This window comes from Bubalus bubalis, chromosome 2 (assembly GCF_019923935.1).
Source record: "Bubalus bubalis isolate 160015118507 breed Murrah chromosome 2, NDDB_SH_1, whole genome shotgun sequence".
Classification (NCBI taxonomy): Eukaryota; Metazoa; Chordata; class Mammalia; order Artiodactyla; family Bovidae; genus Bubalus; species Bubalus bubalis.
Window position 1 is genome coordinate 20193546 of NC_059158.1, and position 27832 is coordinate 20221377.

General features: G+C 39.8%; 1 protein-coding gene and 1 long non-coding RNA gene across 5 annotated transcripts in view; one reads left to right on the forward strand and one right to left on the reverse strand.

Moving 5' to 3' along the window:
* The window catches only part of SCGN (secretagogin, EF-hand calcium binding protein), a 57070-nt gene extending 31729 nt beyond the window's left edge, over positions 1-25341 (forward strand). Inside the window, exons 7-11 of one of the 3 annotated variants that reach the window (XM_044928043.2) lie at positions 8531-8586; positions 16569-16614; positions 16860-16919; positions 18011-18079; positions 23779-25340. In XM_044928043.2, coding sequence (XP_044783978.2) covers positions 8531-8586; positions 16569-16614; positions 16860-16919; positions 18011-18079; positions 23779-23907 — 360 coding nt within the window. In that variant the 3' untranslated portion in view covers positions 23908-25340. Of the gene's footprint in view, positions 1-8530; positions 8587-16568; positions 16615-16859; positions 16920-18010; positions 18080-23778 lie in introns of all 3 variants that reach the window. The other 2 variants (XM_006051214.4, XM_044928046.2) reach the window with 2 other exon arrangements.
* The window catches only part of LOC123465485, a 132928-nt gene that overhangs the window by 45826 nt on the left and 59270 nt on the right, over positions 1-27832 (reverse strand). The gene's annotated exons all lie outside the window — the stretch shown is intronic.

The window sequence follows — 27832 nt, forward strand, 5'->3', positions numbered from 1 at the left end:
TGGGAAAGAATCTGAAAAAGAATATATATACACATATATAGGTATAACTGAATCACTTAGCTGTATACCTGAAACATTGTAAATCGACTATTCTTCAATTTTTTTTTAAAAAAAGAAAAGGTAGGTGAACAAAATTAAAGTTAAACTTTTAAAGGATGCTTCCTTAACATGCAGTACTTTATTTTCATTGAAACACTGCCAGTGTTGTTCTGGTACTCAATATCTTAATCATAATAATTGAGACTTCCTTTTGTGCTAGGCCCTGTGCAAAGCACTTTTCAAACATCTCACTTGATTCTTACACGAACTTTATGAAATAAGTATTTAAATAAATAATCTATTTTATAAATGAAAAAACTGAGGATTACAGGTCAGAGATGATAAGGATGGAGTGGAAATTCCCAGACCCCAATCTATCTTCAAACTGTATTCAAACTGAAACATTTATGACTGAAAGTCTAAGTGCTGAATTATAAAATTGAAAATTTTCAAAAGAGGGAGGGTTAAGCTGTATGAGAAATCAAGAAGAGGTACAAATCCCTATGAATAAAATGAAGAGCAAGGTGAGGAAAAGGCCATGTTAGGAGATTAGGATTCTCTTAATATTTTGATAGATAATGCAGGAGCTCTGACAGCCAAAACACAATTTATTACCCAGAAAAGTTGATTTTTCTCCTCATGAAGCACCTAAACAATCCTGCAAACTGACATTAAACACCAAAGAGGAAACAAAGCAATGAAAGACAAAGGGAAACAAGAATGGGTTCTACAAAATTGTTCTGGAGAAGAGAGGAACATTGATTGATTAAACTGGGGAAGGGAGAAAGGGAAGAAGAGTGAACTGTGGCTGCATAAAGCCCCAGGGGTCACCTCAGTCAAACATCCCATTATAAGAGGTAGGAGCAGCGGAGCCTCGTGGGCTGCCGTCTATGGGGTCGCACAGAGTCGGACACGACTGAAACGACTTAGCAGCAGCAGCAGCAGCAGCAGCAGGCAGGGAGGAGACATGTAGGCTGTTTACAAAGCCGATACTTGGCTGAAAAGAGATTCTGCTCATCGGCATCAGCCCTGCAACCCTAGTTGCCCAAAGCTCTTTTCTTCACAGTCTTATGGTTTACATTTAAGAAACCTCAGGCTGGCAGCCCTTAAAACGGAATGCCCTGACCTGAGGAAAATCAATGAAATGAAGACATAAACAGCAATGTACACTTTTGATGGCTTTGAGCTTAGATCCAGAAGCTGAGAGTCCTGAGAGGCAGCTGAGGGGAATCCGTACGGTCTTAACCAACCTTTAAGTATCTAGGTTGAGAGATGTCCATGGACCAAGACTGTCCTGTTATTCATGTTATTTGTCTGTTTCATAGTTAAAACCCCTTGCTGCTTCTGCTCAAGCATGCTGCAGTTAAGCATTCATTTTTATTCCAAACTATCCCATGAGGATAGGACCATGATCAGTCAAACTCCAGATGACCCCTCATTGGTCCTTTATGCACTGGTGAGACAGATAAGTGTCCAAGAATCTAGTGAGAGTTTCCACCCAAGGGTCTGAGTTTGCCCTGAAAATCAGACCAGTTTAATGAGATTCAGGCTCATCTATTTCATTTTTCTTTCTTAAATTGCAGAGGCAATTTACACTTTTCCAATGAGCAGATATGGGAACTGGGATATAGTTTTTTTTTTTTTTTTTTAAAGGCCTTTTACATTTCCCTCAAGACTTTTGGGTACACTAACTTTTAGAAACTCAACACTTAAAAAAAAAGACTTCAAGAATCTGAGCTTTAACTAAGTGATACACCAAGTGTGAAATCACTTTACTGCTGCTTTAATGGCTTTTTACTGAGCAATGGACACAGTCAGAGCAACACTGCATTAAAGAAGTGGTTCCAAGGTTTAGCATTAAATGCTTTATTTAGATGTAACCTACTAAATGAATTCAAATTGACCAAAGTAAGGATTGGTGTATTTGAAAACTGTTTGAAACGTGAACAATGAACAAGTCAAGGCAGAACATCCAATCAGAAGAGAAGAGCTAAGGTCTGCAACCTTGTCTCACCTAAACTCCTAATTAGTGTTCTGTACAAGGAAGGAAACTATTAACAAATTCCAATTATGACACCTAATTAAGAGGGACTGCTAGCACCTGGCAGGGGGGAGGATTAGCTGCCTGAATAGAATATTATTAGGTAATATTGAGCTTTTAAAAATGTAAGCTTATACATGTGGGACATACTAAACTCATATACCTAATTAGAGCATGGAATGTGAACTTTGGCAAAAACAATGAAATCTGAGAATGTGTCACACAAAGAGAATATCCCCATCCTCTACCCTGTCCAAGCTCTCATTCTTCATCCTTCATGCCTGGATTATAGCATCTAACTTCCAGTTGCTTCCTTCCCTAGGTCTCTGATCCAAGCCAACCTAAGACACAACTGGGCTTTTTTTTTTTTTTTTTTAATTTTTATTGGAATATAGTTGATTTCCCTGTTGGTTTAGACAGTAAAGAATCTGTCTGCAATGCAGAAGACTGGGGTTTTATCCTTGGGTTGTGAAGATCCCCTTTAGAAGGGAATGGCTACCCACTCCAGTATTCTTAGCTGGAGAATTACATGCACAGAGGAGCCTAGTAGGATATAGTCCATGGGACTGCAAAGAGTTAGACACAACTGAGTGACTAACACTTTCACTTTTCACAATGTTTTGTTAGTTTCAGATGCACAGCAAAGTGAATGAGTTATACACTTTTTTAGATTCTTTGCCCATATAGGCAATTAGAATACTGAGCAGAGATCCCTGTGCTATACAGTAGGTCCTTATTCATTATCTATTTTACATACAGTTCAGTTCAGTTGCTCAGCCATGTCTGAGTCTTTGCGACCCCATGGACAGCAGCACACCAGGCCTCCCTGTCCATCACCAATTCCCAGAGTTTACTCAAACTTATGTCAATTGGGTCGGTGATGCCATCCAACCATCTCATCTTCTGTCGTTCCCCTTCTTCTGCCTTCAATATTCCCCAGCATTAGGGTCTTTTCAAATGAGTCAGCTCTTCACATCAGGCGGCCAAAGTATTGGAGTTTCAGCTTCAACATCAGTCCTTCCAATGAACACCCAGGACTGATCTCCTTTAGGATAAACTGGTTGGATCTCCTTGCAGTCCAAGGGACTCTCAAGAGTCTTCTCCAACACCACAGTTCAAAAGCATCAATTCTTCGGCGCTCAGCTTTCTTTATAGTCCAGCTGTCACATCCATATATGACTACTGGAAAAACCATAGCCTTGACTAGTCAGACCTTTGTTGGCAAAGTAACATCTCTGCTTTTTAATATGCTATTTAGGCTGATCATAACTTTCCTGCCAAGGAGTAAGCGTCTTTTAATTTCATGGCTGCAGTCACCATCTGCAGTGATTTTGGAGCCCACAAAAATAAAGTCTGTCACTGTTCCCACTGTTTCTCCATCTATTTGCCATGAAGTGATGAGACTGGATGCCATGATCTTAGTTTTCTGAATGTTGAGCTTTAAGCCAACTTTTTCACTCTCCTCTTTCACTTTCATCAAGAGGCTCTTTAGTTCTTCTTCACTTTCTGCAATAAGGGTGGTGTCATCTGCATATCTGAGGTTATTGATATTTCTCCTGGCAATCTTGATTTCAGCTTGTGCTTCATCCAGTCTAGCATTTCTCAAGATGTATCCTGCATATAAGTTAAATAAGCAGGGTGACAATATATAGCCCTGACGTACTCCTTTTCCTGTTTGGAACCAGTCTGTGGTTCCATGTTCAGTTCTAACTGTTGCTTCCTGACCTGCATGCAAATTTCTCAAGAGGCAGGTAAGTTGGTCTTGATGATGTATACCTGATGATGTATTCCCATCTCTTTCAGAATTTTCCACAGTTTGTGGTGATCCACACAGTCAAAGACTTTGGCATAGTCAATAAAGGAGAAATAGATGTTTTTCTGGAACTCTCTTGCTTTTTTGATGATCCAGCAGATGTTGGCAATTTGATCTCTGGTTCCTCTGCCTTTTCTAAAACCAGCTTGAACATGTGGAAGTTCATGGTTCACGTATTGCTGAAGCCTGGCTTGGAGAATTTTGATATGGAGATGTCAGAATTACTAGCGTGTGAGATAAGTGCAATTGTGCAGTATTTTGAGCATTCTTTGGCATTGCCTTTTTTGGGGATTGGAATGAAAACTGACCTTTTCCAGTCCTGTGGCCACTGCTGAGTTTTCCAAATTTGCTAGCATATTGAGCGCAACACTTTCACAGCATCACCTTTTAGGATTTGAAATAGCTCAACTGGAATTCCATCACCTGCACTAGCTTTGTTCACAGTGATGCCTCCTATGGCCCACTTGACTTCACGTTCCAGGATGTCTGGTTCTGCGTGAGTGATCACACCATCATGATCATCTGGATCATGAAAACCCCTTTTGTACAGTTCCTCTGTGTATTCTTGCCACCTCTTCTTAATATCTTCTGCTTCTGTTAGGTCCATACCATTTCTGTCCTTTATCGAGCCCATCTTTGCATGAAATTCTCCCTTGGTATCTCCAATTTTCTTGAAGAGATCTCTAGTCTTTCCAATTCTATTGTCTTCCTCTATTTCTTTGCACTGATCACTGAGGTAGGCTTTCTTATCTCTCTTTGCTATTCTTTGGAGCTCTCAACTTATATACAGTCGTGTGTCTATTTCAACTCCAATCCAAATTTATCCCTCCCCTGCCAGGCCCTCTTGAAATCTCTTCTCCTCCATGTCCATCATTATGCTACTGGTGACCTTACCCAGTCTCATGGTTTTAAATAGCAGCTAATGGTGACCTCCTCCAGTTTATAGCTCTGAGAGTACTTCTCTGAGCTGCTTGCATATACTTGAATGTATGTCTCCAGTTGGATGCCCAATATGCCTCTCAAGCCTAGCACATCCAGGATTGACCTTCTGACCTTCCCCTACAGACCTGCTTCATTGGGGATCTTCCTCAACCCAGTGAATATGAACTCCAACTTTCAAGCTGCCCATCCTTTGGGACTTATCTGAAGTCCCATATCCTTTCTCAGTATTCTTCAGTATTCTAACACATTGTTCTGTTTCTTTGTCTCAGTGTCAAGGAGATAATGCTGAATCTTATTTCAGATATTCATTTTTACCGCTCCAATTACATTGTAAGCTCCTAAAAGCCTGTACCACCTTAATGATTTTTGAGAGTCTCTCACAGTGCCTTGCATGTTGTTAGACACATGGTAACTATTCAACATCTGTTGCTGTTCTTTGGTCGCTCAGTCATATCCGACTCTCTTGCAACCCCATGGACGACTGTCTGCTAGGCTCCTCTGTCCATGGGATTTCCCAGGCAAGAATACTGGAGTGGGTTGCCATTTCCTTCTCCAGGGGATCTTCCTGACCCAGGAATAGAACCTGTGTCTTCTGCATTGATGGTGGATTCTTTAGTGCTGAACCACTTGGGAAGACCAATTATTCAACATACAATTCTTGACTTAGTAACCTGGGAAGGGGCTCTAAATCCTTTTTGAGAGTGTACATGACAACAATATTCAGACTTTTAAAAAACGAGAATCTGTTTTTAAGTAAACAAAGAAACAAAAATATCTGTTAAGGAGTGATTTCCAAAAATATTGCTTAAAAAGCAAGTTGCAAATAATACATAGAATGTGGTCCTATTTGTCCAAAAAAAAAAAAAAAAAATTGAGAGGTATATTAAAATGTTTAAAAATTTTCTGGAAGGATACAGTCTATGAATGGTAATTATCTCTACAATAAGGACAGGAAGGACTTTTACTTTGTACTCTTTGCTCTGAACTATCTCCATATTTTTGACCTTGCACTCTATCTCAAATTATCAATTAACAATTGTTAAAAAAAATTCATGGACTGTAGTCATACCTTGGATCTATTGTTTCTGGTAAGAAGTTATGATTAACCCAGTAATGGCTTTAAATGAATTTGTATTTTACAATCACTATGGCATCTGCTGGGGCTTCCCAGGTGGCTCAGTGGTAAAGAATCCACCTGCCAAGCAGGAGACATGAGTTTGATCCTTGGGTTGGAAGATCCCCTGGAGAAGAAAATGGCAACCTACTTCGGTATTCCTGGCTGGGAAATCCCATGTACAGAGGATCCTGGGTGGGTTACAGTACATGGAGTCACAAAGACTCAGACACGACTTAACAACTAAACCCCCACCAGATGGCATCTATATGGATCTTAAAAATTAAGATAAAGCTATTATTCAATCTTAGGAGAATGCTGAGTATAACTACAGACTATGAGGGGTCTTTTGCCTAAGATGGGGACCTGCTGGCCTACAGAATTTTAAGGAGTGTGTCAGTAAGTCATTGTGTTCCATTTCTAGAGACTTTATAGAACCTTTCGTGTACTTAGTACTGAAAAACGTTGGGATGAAAATGGAAATTTTTTTTTTTAACTATTTGGCCTTGTTGGGGCTTACTTGCAGTATGAGGGATCTAGTTGCAGCATGTGAACTCTTAGTTGTGGCATGTGGGATCTAGTTCCCTGATCAGGGATTGAACCTGGGCCCCTTGCATTGGGAACATGGGAGTCTTAGCCACTGGACCACCAGGGAAGTCCCCAGAATGGAATCCTGTCCCCATTGCCACCCCCATGAACCACCAAAGCCCTCCATGAGAGACTTGTACCATGAGCAAATGTCCACAAAGGTCAGAGGGAAACTCACATAAACAGAATTTTTTTTTTTTTTTGCTTTCTCACAGAAAGAAGGGCAATCAGAAAAAGTAAATACCACATCTCTGGCATAATCTATAGCACCAGATGTTTTCTTTCATAACCAAAAATAAAGCATGTACTACATTAACCATGAGATGTCCAGAGCCTGTAAAGCTAAGAGCCTGGTTTATGGAAAGAGTTCTTGTGACAGATAAGCTTGGATTCAAATCTTGCTACTTTCTTAGACAAATTAATCTTGCTAAATTCCAGTTCCCTGCCTGTATGGCGTGCAGCTATTTCTTCTAAGAATGTGGTGACGATTAAACGAAATAAAACATGAAGTGTTTGCTGTTCTACAAAAGTTCACTACTAGAGTTTTAAAAACTAAGAAACCATTATGTCCCCTGCCTGCCACAGAAATTGCCAAACATTCAAAATTCATCCAATGTACTTCCATGAGTTAGTACAAACCTATTTACAAACAACTTTCTCAGTTACTGAGATCATGAATTACTAGGAGCTTACTCTTCCCTCTGTCTTATAAATTGGTCATTTTCTGAGATCTTTTTGTAATTGAATTTGGTGAGGAAGAAAATCCTGATAAATTCATATAACCAGATTAGCAACTATTCTATCTTTTAAAGATGGCTTCTGTGTTTTAATAAATTTTGTAATGCACATTTGTGATGCCAAGTTTTGGGGAGAATGGGATTTCAAATTCACTTCAAATAGTAAAAATAAACTTGATTTAGAGAGTGAGGAAAGATGAAGGAAGGACTCATATGCTTTTAATGTAAAAATCTGTTAGATTTATCCTCAGATTATCTCACTGCTTCTTCCCTGTACAGCCTCCTCATAAGGATATATTTAGAAATATCCTACACCACCAAAATATTGCTAAGTCACAAAATCCACTCCTAGTACAACTTAGATATGTAAAAAAATGTGTCTCCTCTACCTTGCCTAAACCAATCTGATCTTCCCCATTTTAATTTTTAATCCTATCTTGTTTAAAACTTAGTCTGATCTAATAAATTTAAACAGCCTCTTTGAGTAAGGAAGAGCTCAGCATCTTAGACTTCTCGGCCAGACCCTTCTCTAAAAATGACATCAAGGTGGGTAAGGAGAGAAAAGTGGCCCTGAGAACCTCATGGTGAAGGGGAGGAGTCCAGGTCCCTGGATACAGTGCTCTGGTTTCCAGGGTGATGCCTCCTGACCACACAGTTGCTGCTACCTTGCTGATGCTCATGGTTGAAGCCATCCTTTAATTCCTGCTGAACACAGACCACTAATTCTCTGCCACACCCTCCTTCCAGCTTGCTGATTCAGCGACCCACCCCCATCCTCTGACCCACACCATCTCATACTCAGCTGCCTCCATGGAAGGCCTACTAGTCCTTGACTCATCATCCAAATCCTTGGGATCTCAGAGTGTCCGGGGAAAGTGAAGCCACAGCAACTCTCCACACTCAGTGTTGTCCATCCATAGCTGGTGCCCTTCTCCCTCCTGAACCCCTTTCCAGTAGAGTGAGCTCACACATCTGTCTACTTCACTCTCATCTCTGCCTCACTGTCTCTCTTCCTTCCTACAGTCCTCTGAGGCTTATAGAGGGAGACTTTCTCCTGTATCATATCCTCCTCAGCTACTTTTGCCTTCATGGAAAAAATATTTCTTCTATCCTCTGTAGGAAGAGACCCTATGAGTCAGCCTCAGCCAATTTAAATATATAATCAGACGAACAAACTAGCAAAGCACTTTAATGACTTTCAAAATGAATTCCCATTACATGTATTTCTTACAGTCCTTTCCCCTTCTGCATTCCAGATGAAGATCTTTGACAAAAATAAAGATGGCCGGTTGGATCTTAATGACTTGGCTAGGTAAGTAGCATGGAAGTGGTGTCAAAGATTCAGAAACACATTCCTAGGAGTTTAATGACAGCACACTCTCCTTTCTGAAAGGTGAGACTTGATCTCCCAGGACCAGTGAATATCTTATGTTCCATGGCAAAGATAATTAAGGTTGCAGATAGAATTAATGTTGCTAAGTAACAGACCTTAAAATAGACTATTCTGAAACATCTGGGTGGATGCAATATGATAACAGGGGTCCTTTAAACATGGAAGGAGGCGGCAGAAGATCAGAATCACAGAGAAATTTGTTATATTGCTGTCTTTGAAGTAGAGGAAGGGGCCATAGCTAAAGAATGCAGGCAGCTTCTAGAAGCTGAAAAACGCTAGAAAACAGATTCTCCCCTAAAACCTCCATAAGGAATACAACCCTGTCAACACCGTGAAACACCAGTGAAGTCCATTTCAGATTTCTGAGTTCCAGTACTATAAGATATTAATTTGTGTTGTTTTAAGCTACTAAGTTTATGGTAATTTGTTACAGCAGCAATAAGGAACCGAATCAATGACAAAAAAGTCCTAAAATATTTATTCATGGGAATCTTCTTTCTCTATCCCTAATTCTGAAATGAAGCCCTATTACTCTGTATACAAGCTCCTTTCCAAAGGAAAAAAATGTCGAAAAACTCTAAAATATGATGCCAACAAATAGATGAGAACAGTATTCCTTGCTGAGTCCCAGGATGTTCTACCCTCTATTTGGCTCCTGGACACCCAGAGAAGCAAAATTTTCCAAATGAGTTATGATATTTTTTCTACCTTTTGCTATATATACACTCATGATTATAAATACAACATAAATGCAAGGTTTTAGTCTTTTGAAACTGACTCAATGCCACTGAAGTACAATTGCAGAAAAGAGAAATAGGTAATTTTATTGAATATAACTTATATACTATATAATTCACCCTTTAAAAAAAGTGTACAATTCAGTGTATTTTAGTATATTCGTAAGGTTGCTCAACCATCACCACTACCTAATTCCAGAACATTTTCACTAAGGCAGAAAGATATTGCATAACATTAAGAATTATCTCCTTCCCTCTCCCACCAGTACCTGGCAACCACTAATCTACTTTTTGTTCCTATATATTTGTTTATTCTGGGCATTTAATATAAATGGAATTATACAATACGTGGTCTTTAGCGTCTGGCTATTTCACTTAGCATGTTTTCAAAGATCATCCATGCTATAGCATGTATCGATATTTCCTTTTTATACCTGAATAGTATTTCACTGTATGTATGTACTGTTTTGTTTATCTGTTCATTGGTTGATGACCATGCAGGTTATTTCTTCTACTACTTAGCTATTATGAATAATGAGGCTATGGACACCTTTGTACATGTTTCTGTGTGACCATAAGTATTTGATTCTCTTGGTTATATAGCTGGGAGTGGAATTCGGGATTCATATAGTAGTTCTGTGCTTACTTTTCTGAAAAACTGCTAAACAGCTTTCCAAAGTGGACACGCCATTCTACATTCCCACCAATACTGTATGAAGGTTTGGTTCTGATTTCTCCATATTCTAACCAGCATTGATTGTTGGCATCATCCTAGTGGGTGTGCTCCTCACTGTAATTTTGATTTGTATTTCCCTGATGACTAATGATTTTGTACATATTTTCATGGATATCTGTACATCTTTTTTGGAGAAATGTCCATTTAGATCCTTTGCCTACTTTAAAATTGGGTTAATTTTCCTTTTATTGGAAATTAAAATATGTAGCAATATGTGGCAATTCTTTGTAGCATATGTAGCATTTCTTTACATATGCTGGATACTATCAGATATTAGCAAAATTTCTCCCCCCATTGTATACGTTCCCTTTTTACTTTCTTGATTGTATCCTTGGAAGAACAAAAGTTTTTGATTTTGATGAGGCCTATTTCACGGGAAATAGATGGGGAAACAGTGTCAGACTTTATTTTTTTGGGCTCCAAAATCACGGCAGATGGTGACTGCAGCCATGAAATTAAAAGACGCTTACTCCTTGGAAGGAAAGTTATGACCAACCTAGACAGCATATTCAAAAGCAGAGACATTACTTTGCCAACAAAGCTCCGTCTAGTCAAGGCTATGGTTTTTCCTGTGGTCATGTATGGATGTGAGAGTTGGACTGTGAAGAAGGCTGAGCGCCGAAGAATTGATGCTTTTGAACTGTGGTGTTGGAGAAGACTCTTGAGAGTCCCTTGGACTGCAAAGAGATCCAACTAGTCCATTTTGAAGGAGATCAGCCCTGGGATTTCTTTGGAAGGAATGATGCTGAAGCTGAAACTCCAGTACTTTGGCCACCTCATGCGAAGAGTTGACTCATTGGAAAAGACTCTGATGCTGGGAGGGATTGGGGGCAGAAGGAGAAGGGGATGACAGAGGATGAGATGGCTGGATAGCATCACTGACTCGATGGACGTGAGTCTGGGTGAACTCTGGGAGTTGGTGATGGACAGGGAGACCTGGCATGCTGCGATTCATGGGGTTGCAAAGAGTCGGACACGACTGAGTGACTGAACTGAACTGAATTTATCTAATTGATGCTTTTGAATTGTCGTGTTGGAGAAGACTCTTGAGAGTCCCTTGGACTACAAGGAGATCCAACCAGTTTATCCTAAAGGAGATCAGTCCTGAGTGTTCATTGGAAGGACTGATTTTGAAGCTGAAACTCCAATACTTTGGCCGCCTGATGTGAAGAGCTTACTCATTTAAAAAGACCCTGATGCTGGGAAAGATTGAGGGCAGGAGAAGGGGACAACAGAGGATGAGATGGTTGGGTGGCATCACTGACTCAATGGACATGGGTTTGGGTGGACTGCAGGAGTTGGTGATGGACAGGGAGGCCTGGCGTGCTGCAATTCATGGGTTCGCAAAGAGTCCTACACGACTGAGTGACTGAACTGAACTGAATTTATCTAATTTTGCTTAATTTTACAGAATTTTGTTTTGGTTGCTTCTGTTCTAGGTGTCATATATAGGAACCACTGCAAAAAATCTAAGCTTCTGAAGATTTATCCTTATGTTTTTTCCTAAGAGTTTTATTATTTAAGTTTTTACTTTTAGGCCTTTGACACCTTTTGGGTTAATTTTTATATATGGTATGAGGTAGGAGCCTATGTGGATATCCATTTGCCACAACACCATTTCTTTAAAGACTGTTCTTTCTCCATTCAATGACCTTGGCAAAAATCAATCGACCATAAATGTATGGGTGTATTTCTAGACTGTCTTTCTATTCCACTGATCCACGTGTCTATCCCTATGATAGTGCTACATCTTATGTTGTACACTCCACCTTATCTTGCTTACTGTTGCTTTGAGTAAGTCTTTAAATCAGGAATGATTTTCAAAGCTTTGTTCAAGATAGTTATGGGTATTCTAAATCCCTTGCATTTCCACATGAATTATAAAATCAGATTATCAATTTCTTCAAAAAAGGCACCTGGGGGTTTTATAGTAATTGTGTTGGATATACAGATAAATTTGAGGCATATTGACATCCTAACAATATTAAGTCTAATTCCTGATCATAGATGTCCTTCAATATTTCAGTTCAGATGTTCAGTCATGTCTGACTCTTTGCGACTCCATGGACTGCAGCACGCCAGGCCTCCCTGTCCCTCACCAACTCCCAGAGTTTACTCAAACTTATGTCCATTGAGTCCGTGATGCCATCCAACCATCTCATCCTCTGTCGTCCCTTCCTCTTCCTGCCTTCAATCTTTCCCAGCATCGGGTGGTCAAAGTATTGGAGTTTCAGCTTCAACATCAGTCCTTCCAATGAATATTCAGGACTGATTTCCTTTAGGATGGACTGGTTGGATCTCCTTGCAGTCCAAGGGATTCTCAAGAGTCTTCTCCAACACCACAGTTCAAAAGCATCAATTCTTTGGTGCCCAGTTTTCTTTATAGTCTAACTCACATCCATACATGACTACTGGAAAAACCATAGCTTCGACTAGATAGACCTTTGCTGGCAAAGTAATGTCTTTGCTTTTTAATATGCTGTCTAGGTTGGTCATAACTTTTCTTCTTCCAAGGAGCAAGCGTCTTTTAATTTCATGGCTGCAATAATATTTAGCTCATTTTTGAAGACTATAGATCAATGTTGAAAAAAATCACTAAGTCTTAGGGTCTCTCATACTTTTTCCTAAGAATTTTATTCTTTTTGATACTATTATAAATGGAATGGTATTCTTGCTTTCTTTTTTGGATTGGCCATTACTAATATATAGAAAAACTGAATTTTGCATATGACCTTGAACCTGCAGTTTTGCTGGAATTTTTATTTTTTATTTATTTTTTTAATTTTAATTTAAGTTTATTTTTAAACTTTACAATATTGTATTAGCTCCGCCAAACATCGAAATGAATCCACCACTGGTACACCCGTGCCCCCCCATCCTGAATCCCCCTCCCTCCCCCCTCCCCACACCCTCCCCCCTCCCCACACCCTCCCCCTGGGTCGTCCCAGTGCACCAGCCCCAAGCATCCAGTATTGTGCATCAAACCTGGACTGGCGACTCATTTCATACATGGTATTATACATGTTTCAATGCCATTCTCCCAAATCTCCCCACCCTCTCCCTCTCCCGCAGAGTCCATAAGACTGATCTATACATCAGTGTCTCTTTTGCTGTCTCGTACACAGGGTTATTGCTACCATCTTTCTAAATTCCATATATATGTGTTAGTATACTGTATTGGTGTTTTTCTTTCTGGCTTACTTCACTCTGTATAATAGGCTCCAGTTTCATCCACCTCATTAGAACTGATTCAAATGTATTCTTTTTAATGGCTGAGTAATATTCCATTGTGTATATGTACCACAGCTTTCTTATCCATTCATCTGCTGATGGACATCTAGGTTGCTTCTATGTCCTGGCTATTATAAACAGTGCTGCGATGAACACTGGGGTACACGTGTCTCTTTCCCTTCTGGTTTCCTCAGTGTGTATGCCCAGCAGTGGGATGGCTGGATCATAAGGCAGTTCTATTTCCAGTTTTTTAAGGAATCTCCACACTGTTCTCCATAGTGGCTGTACTAGTTTGCATTCCCACCAACAGTGTAAGAGGGGTCCCTTTTCTCCACACCCTCTCCAGCATTTATTGCTTGTAGACTTTTGGATCGCAGCCATTCTGACTGGTGTGAAATGGTACCTCATAGTGGCTTTGATTTGCATTTCTCTGATAATGAGTGATGTTGAGCATCTTTTCATGTGTTTGTTAGCCATCTGTATGTCTTCTTTGGAGAAATGTCTATTTAGTTCTTTGGCCCATTTTTTGATTGGGTCATTTATTTTTCTGGAGTTGAGCTGTAGGAGTTGCTTGTATATTTTGAGATTAGTTGTTTGTCAGTTGCTTCATTTGCTATTATTTTCTCCCATTCTGAAGGCTGCCTTTTCACCTTGCTAACAGTTTCCTTTGTTGTGCAGAAGCTTTTAAGTTTAATTAGGTCCCATTTGTTTATTTTTGCTTTTATTTCCAATATTCTGGGAGGTGGGTCATAGAGGATCCTCCTGTGATGTATGTCAGAGAGTGTTTTGCCTATGTTCTCCTCTAGGAGTTTTATAGTTTCTGGTCTTAGGTTTAGATCTTTAATCCATTTTGAGTTTATTTTTGTGTATGGTGTTAGAAAGTGTTCTAGTTTCATTCTTTACAAGTGGTTGACCAGATTTCCCAGCACCACTTGTTAAAGAGATTGTCTTTAATCCATTGTATATTCTTACCTCCTTTGTCAAAGATAAGGTGTCCATATGTGCATGGATTTATCTCTGGGCTTTCTATTTTGTTCCATTGATCAATATTTCTGTCTTTGTGCCAGTACCATACTGTCTTGATAACTGTGGCTTTGTAATAGAGCCTGAAGTCAGGTAGGATTGCTTCCTCCAGTTCCATTCTTCTTTCTCAAGATAGCTTTGGCTATTCGAGGTTTTTTTGTATTTCCATACAAATTGTGAAATTATTTGTTCTAGCTCTGTGAAGAATACTGTTGGTAGCTTGATAGGGATTTCATTGAATCTATAAATTGCTTTGGGTAGTATACTCATTTTCACTATATTGCTTCTTCCAATCCATGAACATGGTATATTTCTCCACCTATTAGTGTCCTCTTTGATTTCTTTCACCAGTGTTTTATAGTTTTCTATATATAGGTCTTTAGTTTCTTTAGGTAGATATATTCCTAAGTATTTTATTCTTTCCGTTGCAATGGTGAATGGAATTGTTTCCTTAATTTCTCTTTCTGTTTTCTCATTATTAGCGTATAGGAATGCAAGGGATTTCTGTGTGTTGATTTTATATCCTGCAACTTTACTATAGTCATTGGTTAGTTCTCATAATTTTCTGGTGGAGTGTTTAGGGTTTTCTATGTAGAGGATCATGTCATCTGCAAACAGTGCGAGTTTTACTTCTTCTTTTCCAATTTGGATTCCTTTTATTTCTTTTTCTGCTCTGATTGCTGTGGCCAAAACTTCCAAAACTATGTTGAATAGTAATGGTGAAAGTGGGCACCCTTGTCTTGTTCCTGACTTTAGAGGAAATGCTTTCAATTTTTCACCATTGAGGATAATGTTTGCTATGGGTTTGTCATATATAGCTTTTATTATGTTGAGGTATGTTCCTTCTATTCCTGCTTTCTGGAGAGGTTTTATCATAAATGGATGTTGAATTTTGTCAAAGGCTTTCTCTGCATCTATTGAGATAATCATATGGTTTTTATTTTTCAATTTGTTAATGTGGTGTATTACGTTGATTGATTTGTGGATGTTGAAGAATCCTTGCATCCCTGGGATAAAGCCCACTTGGTCATGGTGTATGATCTTTTTAATGTGTTGTTGGATTCTGATTGCTAGAATTTTGTTAAGGATTTTTGCATCTATGTTCATCAGTGATATTGGCCTGTAGTTTTCTTTTTTTGTGGGATCTTTGTCAGGTTTTGGTATTAGGGTGATGGTGGCCTCATAGAATGAGTTTGGAAGTTTACCATCCTCTGCAATTTTCTGGAAGAGTTTGAGCAGAATAGGTGTTAGCTCTTCTCTAAATTTTTGGTAGAATTCAGCTGTGAAGCCGTCTGGACCTGGGCTTTTGTTTGCTGGAAGATATTTGATTACAGTTTCAATTTCTGTGCTTGTGATGGGTCTGTTAAGATTTTCTATTTCTTCCTGGTCGAGTTTTGGAAAGTTGTACTTTTCTAAGAATTTGTCCATTTCTTCCTCGTTGTCCATTTTATTGGCATATAATTGTTGATAGTAGTCTCTTATGATCCTTTGTATTTCTGTGTTGTCTGTTGTGATCTCTCCATTTTCATTTCTAATTTTATTGATTTTTCTCCCTTTGTTTCTTGATGAGTCTGGCTAATGGTTTGTCAATTTTATTTATCCTTTCAAAGAACCAGCTTTTGGCTTTGTTGATTTTTGCTATGGTCTCTTTTGTTTCTTTTGCATTTATTTCTGCCCTAATTTTTAAGATTTCTTTCCTTCTACTAACCCTGGGGTTCCTCATTTCTTTCTTTTCTAGTTGCTTTAGGTATAGGGTTAGGTTATTTATTTGACTTTTTTCTTGTTTCTTGATGTATGCCTGTATTGCTATGAACTTTCCCCTTAGGACTGCTTTTAAAGTGTCCCATAGGTTTTGGGTTGTTGTGTTTTCATTTTCATTAGTTTCTATGCAAATTTTGATTTCTTTTTTGATTTCTTCTGTGATTTTTTGGTTATTCATGCTGGAATTTTTAAATGTCCATGGTGACTACTAAATCCTGTGAAAGTCTTTCCCTTCTTTAATTTTTGTACTGTATAAATTCCTGTTTTCCAAGCACATATCCTATTCTGCAGAATATAACTTGGAAATTGCCTGTCCTTTCCTCACACTTGAATTATACATTTTACTTCTAATTGAGAGCTGAAAGATCATCACATGGATTACATTTTTTGTTTTTGGGTTTTTTCCTGTTTAGGATTCTGGCTCTTCAGGAAAACTTCCTTCTCCAATTTAAAATGGATGTAAGTAGTGACACTTCTCCAGATGGGTTTGTATCATTTATGTTTCTCCACAGATTTCAGAGGGAGGGAAGATGGGCATTTAATTCTCTTACCTTCAGTTTAGAGACTGACAAAGCTCAGTGCTGGAATTAAAAGAGATAAAGGATTGTTGACTCAAAGTTTATAAAAGTTGCCTAAGATCCTGGAGGAATGGTACCACAGAAGTTTCACATTACTGACTGACATACTACTTTCTCCATACACAGGCTTGTTCCTCTGAAGAAAGAAAAAGGGACTTTGAGAAAATCTTCGCTCACTATGATGTTGTAAGTGTGCCTTTTTGATATACTATGCTGGCCATCTTTAGGTAGAAAGCTTGTTTAGTCCCTATGTGGTGTCATCCTACTCGCAGACCCTAACCTTGTGTAATGAACAGCAATCACACATGTGTGTTGCTATGTCAAGGCACCCTTAGTTTCTCTATAATAAAACTTCGAGAACTAAGTAAAAATAGACATAAGAGTATTGATGGAGAAGAGAATAAAGTAGTTTTTTTTTCTGTGCCTTATATCCAAACTAAAAGAAAGTTTCTCCTTCTTGGTCTCTATATTAGTATGCTCAGATACAAAAGCAAATAGTTATACGAAAAAACCACACCCAATCTAAAGAAATAGGGGGAAAGTGAATTCATGTTTGTAAAGCTCTTAGAGGAGTTCCTGGCATATAGCAATTACTGTACTAGTGTCTGGTAAAACACACTAAGGAAATGGATTTTTTTTTTAATGATATGTTAAAGGTTTAAGATTAAAAAACCTTGAAGAAAATGGATGACCTGTCATAACTGAAACTTTAGAGAAGAAAGTAAAATACTGAAATATTTTAATATGTATTGTACTTTTATAGGCATTCTTATAAAATGGGTAAAAAATATTTTATACATGAACCATATAATAATTCTAATATGCTCAATCTAGTGCCTCTTGAATTTAAAATGTGTTTTGATAATAATTAAATCATTGCTATATCATAAAGCAAAATCTTAAAATGGTAATATGTCCTTCAAAGGGTCAATGAATGTGTAATTAGCACTAGTCTGAACTGAGTCCTGGTATTTGGGAAGTAAATAAAGTTGGTATAGTTTTTAATGCTATTTGTCACAGTAAGGAACTAAAGACTACTGCTTCCATCAAAACTATTCCAAACCATTTCACTGATTACATGAGGGGAGTTACTTAGAGTGAATTCTTTTGATTAATGTGGAGCATGCATGTCCTACACAGAGAACATGTTAGAACATGCCATTTCCAAACTTGTTTGCAGTCACAAAAGAATACTGATTTGGTCTACTTGTGTAATTTATTCTTTAAGCTTTTTAACTTAAAATTATATTTGGCTGATTGGACCTTTCATCTTTCAGAGTAAAACTGGAGCCCTAGAAGGCCCAGAAGTGGATGGGTTTGTCAAAGACATGATGGAGCTTGTCCAGGTGACTTCATGAGACTGTGTAGACAGATCATTCTCATCAGGAATTGGGCCTGCCGTTTTGATTCCATTGTTTATTTGGGGGGAATCAGTAGGGCCAAAGAGGAATGATGCAGAAAATCTAGGGATGCAGCCTATTTAACAAACTTTGATCATCTGTATATGTGTGCTAAGTCTCTTCAGTCATGACTCTTTACAACCCTATGGACTGTAGCCTGCTGTCCATGGGATTCTCCTGGCAAGAATACTGGAGTGGGTTGCCATGCTCTCCTCTAGGGCATGCTCCTGATCCAGGGATCGAACCTGTGTCTCTTATGTCTCCTGCACTGGCAGGCAGATTCTTTACCACTAGCACCACCTGGCAAGCCCTTAAGCATTTGTGAAACCCAACAAATCTCTCCTCTCTTGAGATCATTTGTAGTTCCAATTAAGTGAAGCCCCTATAGGAGCTTCTTGTTACCATGATTTGAGAGTCATCCATTTTACCAAAGGAGCACCTTGCTGTTTTATTTTTTGATTACACAAAGTCTTCCTCCTATGGACTTGGTTACTAGAGTAACTAAAATGTTTAATTTCCTATAATAAATTCCATACTTGGGATTTTCTCCCCCCCCCCTTTTTTTTTAACACCAGGGGGCTGCTCCTGTTTGACCATTTCCAATTTCCCTTGATTCATAGACCTAACATTCCAGGTTCCTATGCCATATTGCTCTTTATAGCATCGGACTTTACTTCCATCATCAGTCACATCCACAACTGGGCGTTGCTTTCTCTTTGGCTCCATCTCTTCATTCTTTCTGGAGTTATTTCTCCACTCTTCTCCAGCAGCATATTGGGCACCTACCTACCTGTGGAGTTCATTTTTCAGTGTCCTATCTTTTTGCCCTTTCATACTGTTCATGGGGTTCTCAAGGCAAGAATACTGAAGTGGTTTGCCATTCCCTTCTTCAGTGGACCACGTTTTGTCAGAACTCTCCACCACGACCCGTCCGTCTTGGGTGGCCCTACACAGCATGGCTCATAGTTTCATTGAGTTAGACAAGGCTGTGGTTCATGTAATCAGTTGATTAGTTTTCTGTGATTGTGGTTTTCATTCTGCCTGCCCTCTGTTGGAGCCTATGGAGGCTTATGGAAGCTTCCTGATGGGAGAGACTAACTATGGGGGAAACTGGGTCTTGTTCTGATGGGCAGGGCCATGCTTAGTCAATCATTAATTCACTTTTCTGTTGATGGGCAGGGTTGTGTTGCCTCCTGTTGTTTGACCTGAGACCAAACTATGGCGGAGGTCATGAAGATAATGGCAACCTCCTTCAAAAGGTCCTGTGCATGCATCGCTGCACTCAGTGCCCCCAACCCTGCAGCAGGCTGCTCTAACACCTAGCCTAAGATGGCTATTTTATTTAGGAAGGCATTGCAGTGGTTGGGATTGATGTAATTTAGATCATATCTACATCTCAGAGCTGTTCCATGTAGGGTAAACAATGTTTGAAAAAGTAATCTCCTCTGAGATCCTGATGAACTGTATTGACTAGCTGCACGATCCAGGAAAAATCCAGATATTTTCAATTCTTATGTGGGTGTTTTTCTATGGGACTGTGTAGCCACTGAATTTAGTAGTTTCATATCTTTCAGTTCGGTTACCCAGTTGTGTCCGACTCTTTGTGACCTTAGGGATAACATCCTTAGGAATTGCTTTTGAGGTTTGTATAGGACACAAGGATCATTTCTTGGTTGGCCTAGATGGCAATAAATTAGAGTAGCAACAATTATTAACTGTTTTTGGAGTCTCAGACCTTCTTAAACATCTGATTAGAATTGTGGGGTTTTGTAGTGGGAAAATGCCCCGATACTGATTTCAGCATAAATCTCCAGAAAGTTTACATATTGTAGTTAAGCAGGTATGGATGAGACTTTTTTTTATTTCTGAGGTCTAATAAGGATAACTCTTAACTCTTATTAATCCCACTCAACTGGCCCCTTGCCCCTTCTTTGTGCCCTTCACATGTTGCTCCTGTCGGAGATTTCACCAGTGTTTGCACAGTCAGAACAGTTGCTGGGTGTTGGTGTGGTGTTGCCTTTTATACACTGATTGCTAAGGGAAAAATCCCATTTCACTCATTATCTATGTAACACCAGAATGATTTCTGTCATAGAAAGTGATCAGTTTTTTTATGGGATATTAAAGCTGCACAGCAGAAGGCCTTGTCTAACTGGAGTTTTAATTTGCTTTTGCTAGAATAAATGGGATTGGGAACCTGTTTTCCAGAGCTGCGTGGCCTCTGTAGTGGAGCCACTGCCCCTAACTACCTGTCGAGCCCAGTGGCTTCAGATCCTTACAGACTCTTTCAATTGTCTTTCAGCCGTCTCTGGGTTTGGCAATGGCTTCCAAAGCTTAATGTGAGACCATGGAAGTAAAACCTAAACCAGCAACAGAGCAGAGAAGATAATTTTCTAGAGAAAATTGAAGGAAAAAATTCGAGACCATCTAAAAACCTGAGCTGGAAGCAGAAGTCTGTCTCACTTTTTAATGGACTCACAGCACCTCTATGGGAAATCGGAGGCTCCCCATCATTTCTGTCCTTGCCATTCTATTTCTGTGGGGCTATTGGAACTTCTCCATGTTAGTACCAGACAACTTGAGATACCTGGTTTCTAAGGACTGGGTCAGACTGTGGTCTGTAATACAAAAGCAGTTTATAGGAGCTGATCTCTTGAGCTACAAAGTATGTACACAGTAATTAGTTACTAATGTTCTCCCCTGAAGCCAGATGATTGAAGAGGCCTATCTTTATTGGACCTTTCTAGTCTTCCATGTTGCTTAAAAAAATATTCACCACACAGTTTGAAAGATGTAGTCAAATATGACCACTGGGTCATTGAGACCCTGACACAGACCATTGAGATCTGATATTTCTCAGCTTCATTAGCTAGAGCCATCTCCTGTGGATTTTATTTTCATTTTATAAGAAAGGGCCACAAGGCAATTGAGCCAATATCTGTTTTAAGCCAATAACTTATTTTAAAAGCAATTTTCAGAACATGCCATGGAGTCAGCAGGGGGCTGGCTCAACTTCTAAACATACAATTCTGGACAGAATCCCTGATGTTTACAATAATCCTGAAATGGCAACTCATTCCTGTATTCTTGCCTGGAAAATCCCATGGACAGAGGAGCCTGGCAGGCTACAGTTCATGGGGTCACAAAGAGTTGCACATGACTTGAGCACACTTATTTTATAGCTTTTAAATTCTTGTACAGTCATGTATGACGCATAGGTTGAATTTGTGTTAAAAAGATTATTTACCAGATCACCCTTTTCTTTAATTTCTGGAAAACGATTCCCAAGCCTGTTCTCCATCAATGTGTTGAGACAGCAAGTCCCTGAGGGAGCAGACACCATAATTTCTGCACAAGATTTTTTAAAAGACTACAGCTCACTTAGCACAGCAAGACAATCAACACAAACAAAACAATCTACATCCTAAACTAGAAAGTGGGAAGGCAAGACATTGAAGATTCTAAGCACCCACCAAGAAGTAGACATGTGAACAATAATGTTAGAAGCCATATAAAAGGGACGCCAGAGATGACCAAGGTATCTACCTGGAGACGATGAGAGATCTTGCCCCCAGGTCTCAAGAGTTTATTCTCTTCCCTGCTAGATATACCATCTGCTTTTCTGTTGTTCACAAGAAGATGGCTGGCAAGAGGGGACACATAGAGACCTTAGAAGGGGAAACTGCATGCATTTATATTGGCAACTTGTTATTAAAACAGAGGCCCTCAGTGGTTTCAAATGATTTGTCTTCTGTGATCCAAGCATTTCTGAGCAGTGTCATTCAGTTCTCCTTACTCCTAGTAAGTTATCAAGCATTAAAAACACAACTCAAAAGGTCCAAAGAAATTTCCTTTGCATACACCCACATTCATACCAACAAGTGCCTCCCCAACACATATTTCCACACATTCAAAAATATTTCAACTCACTTAGAGGAATAACTCTTTTGCAGGAAACACATTAAGGAGGGGAAAAGCGCTTAGAATAGCCTGGTTATTGCATAAATATCTTAGCAAATTAATTTTTGCTAATATGTAAATGACTACCACCTGAGTCTTTTCAAAAGAGTGCTAAAAGGATTCTGAGACAGGGTGTCACTTGCTGCAGAAAGGGTTGTAGCCAAAGTGGTTTGAGGATACTGAAGACCAAACACCCTTGCCTTGTAACTGTGCAGCAAACGAGCCTTTAAAATGGAGCAACACAGGGTAGCTGGCTGTTTTCAGAACTTCTAGGCCACATTTCCTGGGGCCACTTCTACAGCTGCTTGGCACTGACACCCAGGGAGCTACACTCAACAAAGAGAACCTACAGACAATGGGTTATGCCTTAGCCTCTTCGTCCACTCAAGAGATTATTGGCAGAGAAGTGAAGTTCATCAAGTTTAGCTTCTGGCCCCCAATTTTCCCCTCCTGATTCTCCCAGAATCCTGCCCCACTCTGGTGTTTTTTCTTTTTGCTCTCTGCCATCTGGCTCCCAGTTCTTGCTGTTCTTTCCCCTTCTCTCTGTTAAAACCTTCTATCAGGGTGGATTTGGTGTCAGTCATTTACCCTGTGGGACAGTGCCAATTAGCTTGTCTTAACATGGCTGTCTAGTTGTAGAATGAAAGGTTTTGTTTCCTATTGCAGGTTTCCTAGAGCTTAACCTAGGGGTGAGGTTAGGTGATGGGAAATGTTTCTGAGAGTTCTTGAAATCAAACCCTGTGAACTCTTTACTCATAACTAGTCCACTAATTGAAGGGTTTGAAAATCAAAGGGTTTGGAAATCTGATTAGTTGGTTTTTCCATTCTGTTCAGATGCTGACTTTTAAATTTAGATTCATCACCATTCATATGGCTTTCATTAGGCCAGCCATTCCCCATGAGAACAGTGAGAACTGGTGAAATGAGTACTTAACTGGAGACAAAAGATGGGATCAAAAATGTTCCTGCAACTTCTGGCATGGCAAGATGTCTCAGTTCTTTCTGAGCCTCTGTGTTCTAATCTGTAAACAAGGAGTAATCATTTACCTCCCAAACTTATTGTGAGGGTTAAATAAAATTATCTAGGAAGAATCATTGAGTTACATCCACCATTGTTCACTTTTGCAGGCCTTTGAGTTTAGAACATTTTCCTAGCTGACCTGCATCACAATTCCTTCTTAGCCCCTGAAATATTCCTTGGAATAAATCTGATGGGGTCTATCTGGCTCAACAACATAATTCTTTAGATTTTAATTCATTGTTACCCTTTTAAAAACTAGAGGGAGATTTCAGTATCTCCGCAGGGAGTTAATAAATGAGCCTTCTCTCATTATTGTAGAGACAGAATTTTGGTGACAATACTCTGCTCTAAGGCAAAATATCTTTATTGTGGTTGTGAAATGCAGGTTTTCTGTACAAACTGCAGAGAAGTGATGAGGGAACAGACATTCTCTGACCTGAAGGGACAGGATGAGAATTGAACCTGGTGGTGGAAAACTAGTCCTTGGCAGTATTTGGTGGGATGAAGAGATGGAATCCTCCCTGGAGGCCTGCCTTCAGGGAGGCGCTCCCAGAAGGCTGGGTGTCCCCTAAGTTTAGTAGACATAGAGTGGGGGCAGGGCAGCATGAAAGGGTGGGACTACCACTGACTTGCCTACTGACATGTTATTTTTTGTTGTCCTCAGCCCAGCATCAGAGGGGTGGACCTTGATAAGTTTCGGGAGATTCTTTTGCGCCACTGCGATGTGAACAAGGATGGAAAAATTCAGAAGTCTGAGCTGGCTTTGTGTCTCGGGCTGAAAATCAACCCCTAATCCCCAGACCACTTCACCTTTTGCTCTTAGCATGTTTCTGAGCTCCTGCTGGTAAAATTCTATCTGTTCTTTGCTATTGGGGATAGTAGGCAAACTTTCTATCAAATGGTGTGGCGTTCTTAGGCAAGGAGAGGGACTGGAGGAGGGTCTTCATTTGAATGGCATGGTGTTTCCCTGCCTTTACTGGAAGCCCCCCACACAGGGTTTGTGTTATTTTCCCCTTGACCCTGGCCTTTCATGTCCCCCTAAGGACTCAGCTGACCTCCAGGGTCTGCCTGGCTTGTCCTCTGCCTGTCTGAGGAGGTGGGGGCAGCTAGTCCATCTGTCTGTCCTTTTCCTGTGGGCTTTCTACTTAACAGTGTGAGGCACCTGTGGCAGTCTCGTGACTTCTACAAATAGATTCTGAAGTGGAAATAAACCTGCAGCTGGAAACAAAGGTGCAGAAATAACTTATTGTGTTGTGACCATTGGAGGGTTCTACCTGATGGCTGGATGGAGGAACCAGTTCTCTAACTTGGGGTGGGGGAGGTGATAAGATCCTGATGGGAGCCACACCACCAATCCTTTCATTGTTCTCAGGTGCCCAAATGAGTTCCAGTCAACAGTAGGATTTGCCCATAATCACCCCCATCTCACTGCGTGGGGAAGACCTGAACACTCGTCCTGGGCTGGGTTTCGCTCTTAAATGCTTTGTGAACTCACATGGCCAGGCAGGTAGGAACACAAGAAATTTGGAGAAAATCTTTTCCAGGTAACCCAAGCATCTGTTACCCACTCCAACCATCCTCTTTCCAACAGTTTCCTCTAGCAAATCTGGAATGCTTGAGGACTTCTCCTGTGCCTGTAACTACCGAGGATCTCTCTGGAGGCTGTTGGCTCCCCCATGGACCAAACCCTCCGCCCTTCACTCCTGGAACTCTGACTCAGTCCCCCTGAGAGGGAGCCATTCTCTCTTGTGGCAGAGGCAGAGAGTGATTCCTTGATTGTCCTGACACTTTATTTTCCATAACACCCCTAACTTATAACAGACTTTGCAGGAGTTTCAGCTTTAATGAAGTGTTATAGGTAATTCAGAAAAATTACAGAATAGCATGCTGATCATAAGCCAAGAAATTCTACCACTCAAGAGATTCCCCTCACTGGTACACATTGGTCCCAACCTGGTTCCCTTTCTCTTAGGTGTCTCTTATCTCCAACATACAGATAATTAGTATCAGTAATTATTACTGATCAAGTGCTTTCTATGTGCCAAGAACTTCTGGGTGCATTCTCTACCTTAAATAATTTAGTCCTCACCAAACCCTGTGAGGTAGATACAATCATGACACCCACCTCAGAGATGAAAAAAACTGAGGCAAATAGAAGCTAAACAACGTGTCTGTGCTTGTACATCTCAGAGGTGGGGATTCAGGGAGTGAGTAACGGCTAATTTTTAAATGATGCGACAGAAGAGGGTTTTATCTCCAAAATACACAAACAGCTCAAACAACTCAACAACAGAAAACCCCAACACTCAATCAAAAAATGGGCAGAGGATCTTGACAGACATTTCTCCAAAGAAGACAAACAGATGGCCAGTAGGCACATGAAAAGATGCTCAATGTCACTAATTATTAGAGACATGAAAATTAAAACTACAATGAGGTACTGCCTCACACCAGTCCAGAATAGCCATAATTAAAACCAAGAAACAAATGTGGGAGAGGGTGCAGAGAAAAGGGAACCCCCCCTACACTGCTGGTGGGAACGTAATTTGGTACAGCCACTATAGAAAATAGTATAGAGGGTTCTTAGAAAACTAAAAATAGAATTGCCATATGATCCAGCTCCCACACCTGGGAATATGTTCGGACAAAACTATAATTCAAAAAGATACATGCACCCTAATGTTCACAGCAGCACTATTCACAGCAGCCAAGACATGGAAACCTAAATGCCCATTGACAAGGAATGGATAAAGATGTGTTGTGTGTATACATACACACACATACATATGTGGTCAGTTTTCATGTACCTTTCAGGAAACCTTGGCCCCTCCCCAGAGGTTTGGTCTCACTGCGGGGTCCACCACATCCCCCAGCAGGACATTTCTCCAAGTCTGGATCACTCAGTGTGGATTAACTCTTCATGGGAGCTTAAAGAGAGTCCAAGAATCAGCACAGGGCAAGCCAAGCAGACCGACTTCTCATTGTCCAAATGTTGAGTAACTGTGTACCCAGACATCCTTCAAAGAACAAACATTTCAAGGGTTGAGATGATCTCAATCCACAAAATGGGAAAAAAAAATTGGACCTGAAGCTGACCATTATTCATTTAATTAATAACTTTCCCTTTTATCTGCATGAAGACCACCTTTGAGGTTCACTGCTGTAACTGTGGCTGTATAAATTCTTCGCTTAGGGTCCTCAGTGACTGTCGAGAGATGACTGAGGTGGAAGTGAATGGGGAAGAGAAGCTTATTCTTTTAAGGGTAACTTGCTAAGATTCATTGAGTGCATTGAGATTCTATCAGAAGCTCCCAGACTTTCTGCCCAATCATAACCTTAGGTTCAAAAACCTTAGGTTTCTTTCCCAGCATTCAAAGAAAGGACTGGTAGAGATCTTAAAGTTCAAGAAAGGAGGGTTTGCGCCACTTAAGGAGTGAGTTCACTCAAAGACATTTTCAGTAAGTTTGGGTCACATGTTCTATAGGACATTGTGCTGGTGTTCATTAATGGGGTTTCCCAGGTGGCGCTAGTGGTAAAGAACCCACCTGCCAATGTAGGAGATTTAAGAAAATCGGTTCGATCCCTGGGTTGGGAAGATCCCCTGGAAGAGGGCGTGGCAACCCAATCCAGTATTCTTGTTTGGAGAATCCCATGGACAGAGGAGTCTGGCAGGCTACAGTCCATAGAGTCTTAAAGAGTCAGACATGACTGAACTGACTTAGCACACACACCTGTTCATTAATAGATAGTCATCTCAGTCCACTCTGGCTACTATAACAAAAATACTATTGAGCGGGTGGCTTAAACAACAAACATTTATTTTTCACAGTTCCTCCAACAATGAAAGGAGCAATGAAGCTCTCTGTAGTCTCTTTTATAAGGGAACTAATCACATTTATGAGGACTCTGCCCTGTGACCTAATCACCTCCCCAAAGCCCAATCTCCAAATATAAAAACATTGGGGATTAAGTTAGGGAAAGGTATGATGGAACCCCTGAGAGCTGAACTCCATGCCAAATATGCTTGTTTATTCACTCCAAATCAGAAAGGAAGAAGTTAAAATTGTCTCTGTTTGGTAATGATATGATGTTATATACAGAAAATCCTAAAGATTCCACCAAAAAACTGTTAGAATAAATGAATTCAATAAGGGTGCAGTGTACAAAATTAAAATGCAGAAGAATGCTGTAGCATATAGTATTTTTATATACTAACAACAAAATATATGAAAAACAAAAAAAGCAATTCCATTTACAATAGCATCAAAAATAACAAAATACTAAGGAATAAATTTAACCAAGGAAATAAAAGATCTGTATGCTGAAAACTAACACTGATGAAAGAAATTGAAAAAGTCACAAATAAATGGAAAGATATACCATGTTTATCATTGGAAGAACACTGTTAAAATGCCCATACTACCCAGAGCCATCTATAAATTCAATGCAATCCATACTGAAATTCCAACAGCATTTTCCATATAAATAGAAAAAATCTTAAAACTTGTACAGAACCATAAAAGATCTCAAATAGCTAAAGCACTCCTAAGAAAGAAGACCAAACCTGAAGATATCACACTTCCAGATTTCAAACTGTTACTACAAAGCTACAGTAATAAGAATGTTAGGTATGGCATACACAACAGATATACAGACCAATGGAATAGAACGGAGTGGCCAGAAATAAACCCTCACATACATGGTCAACTAATATTTGA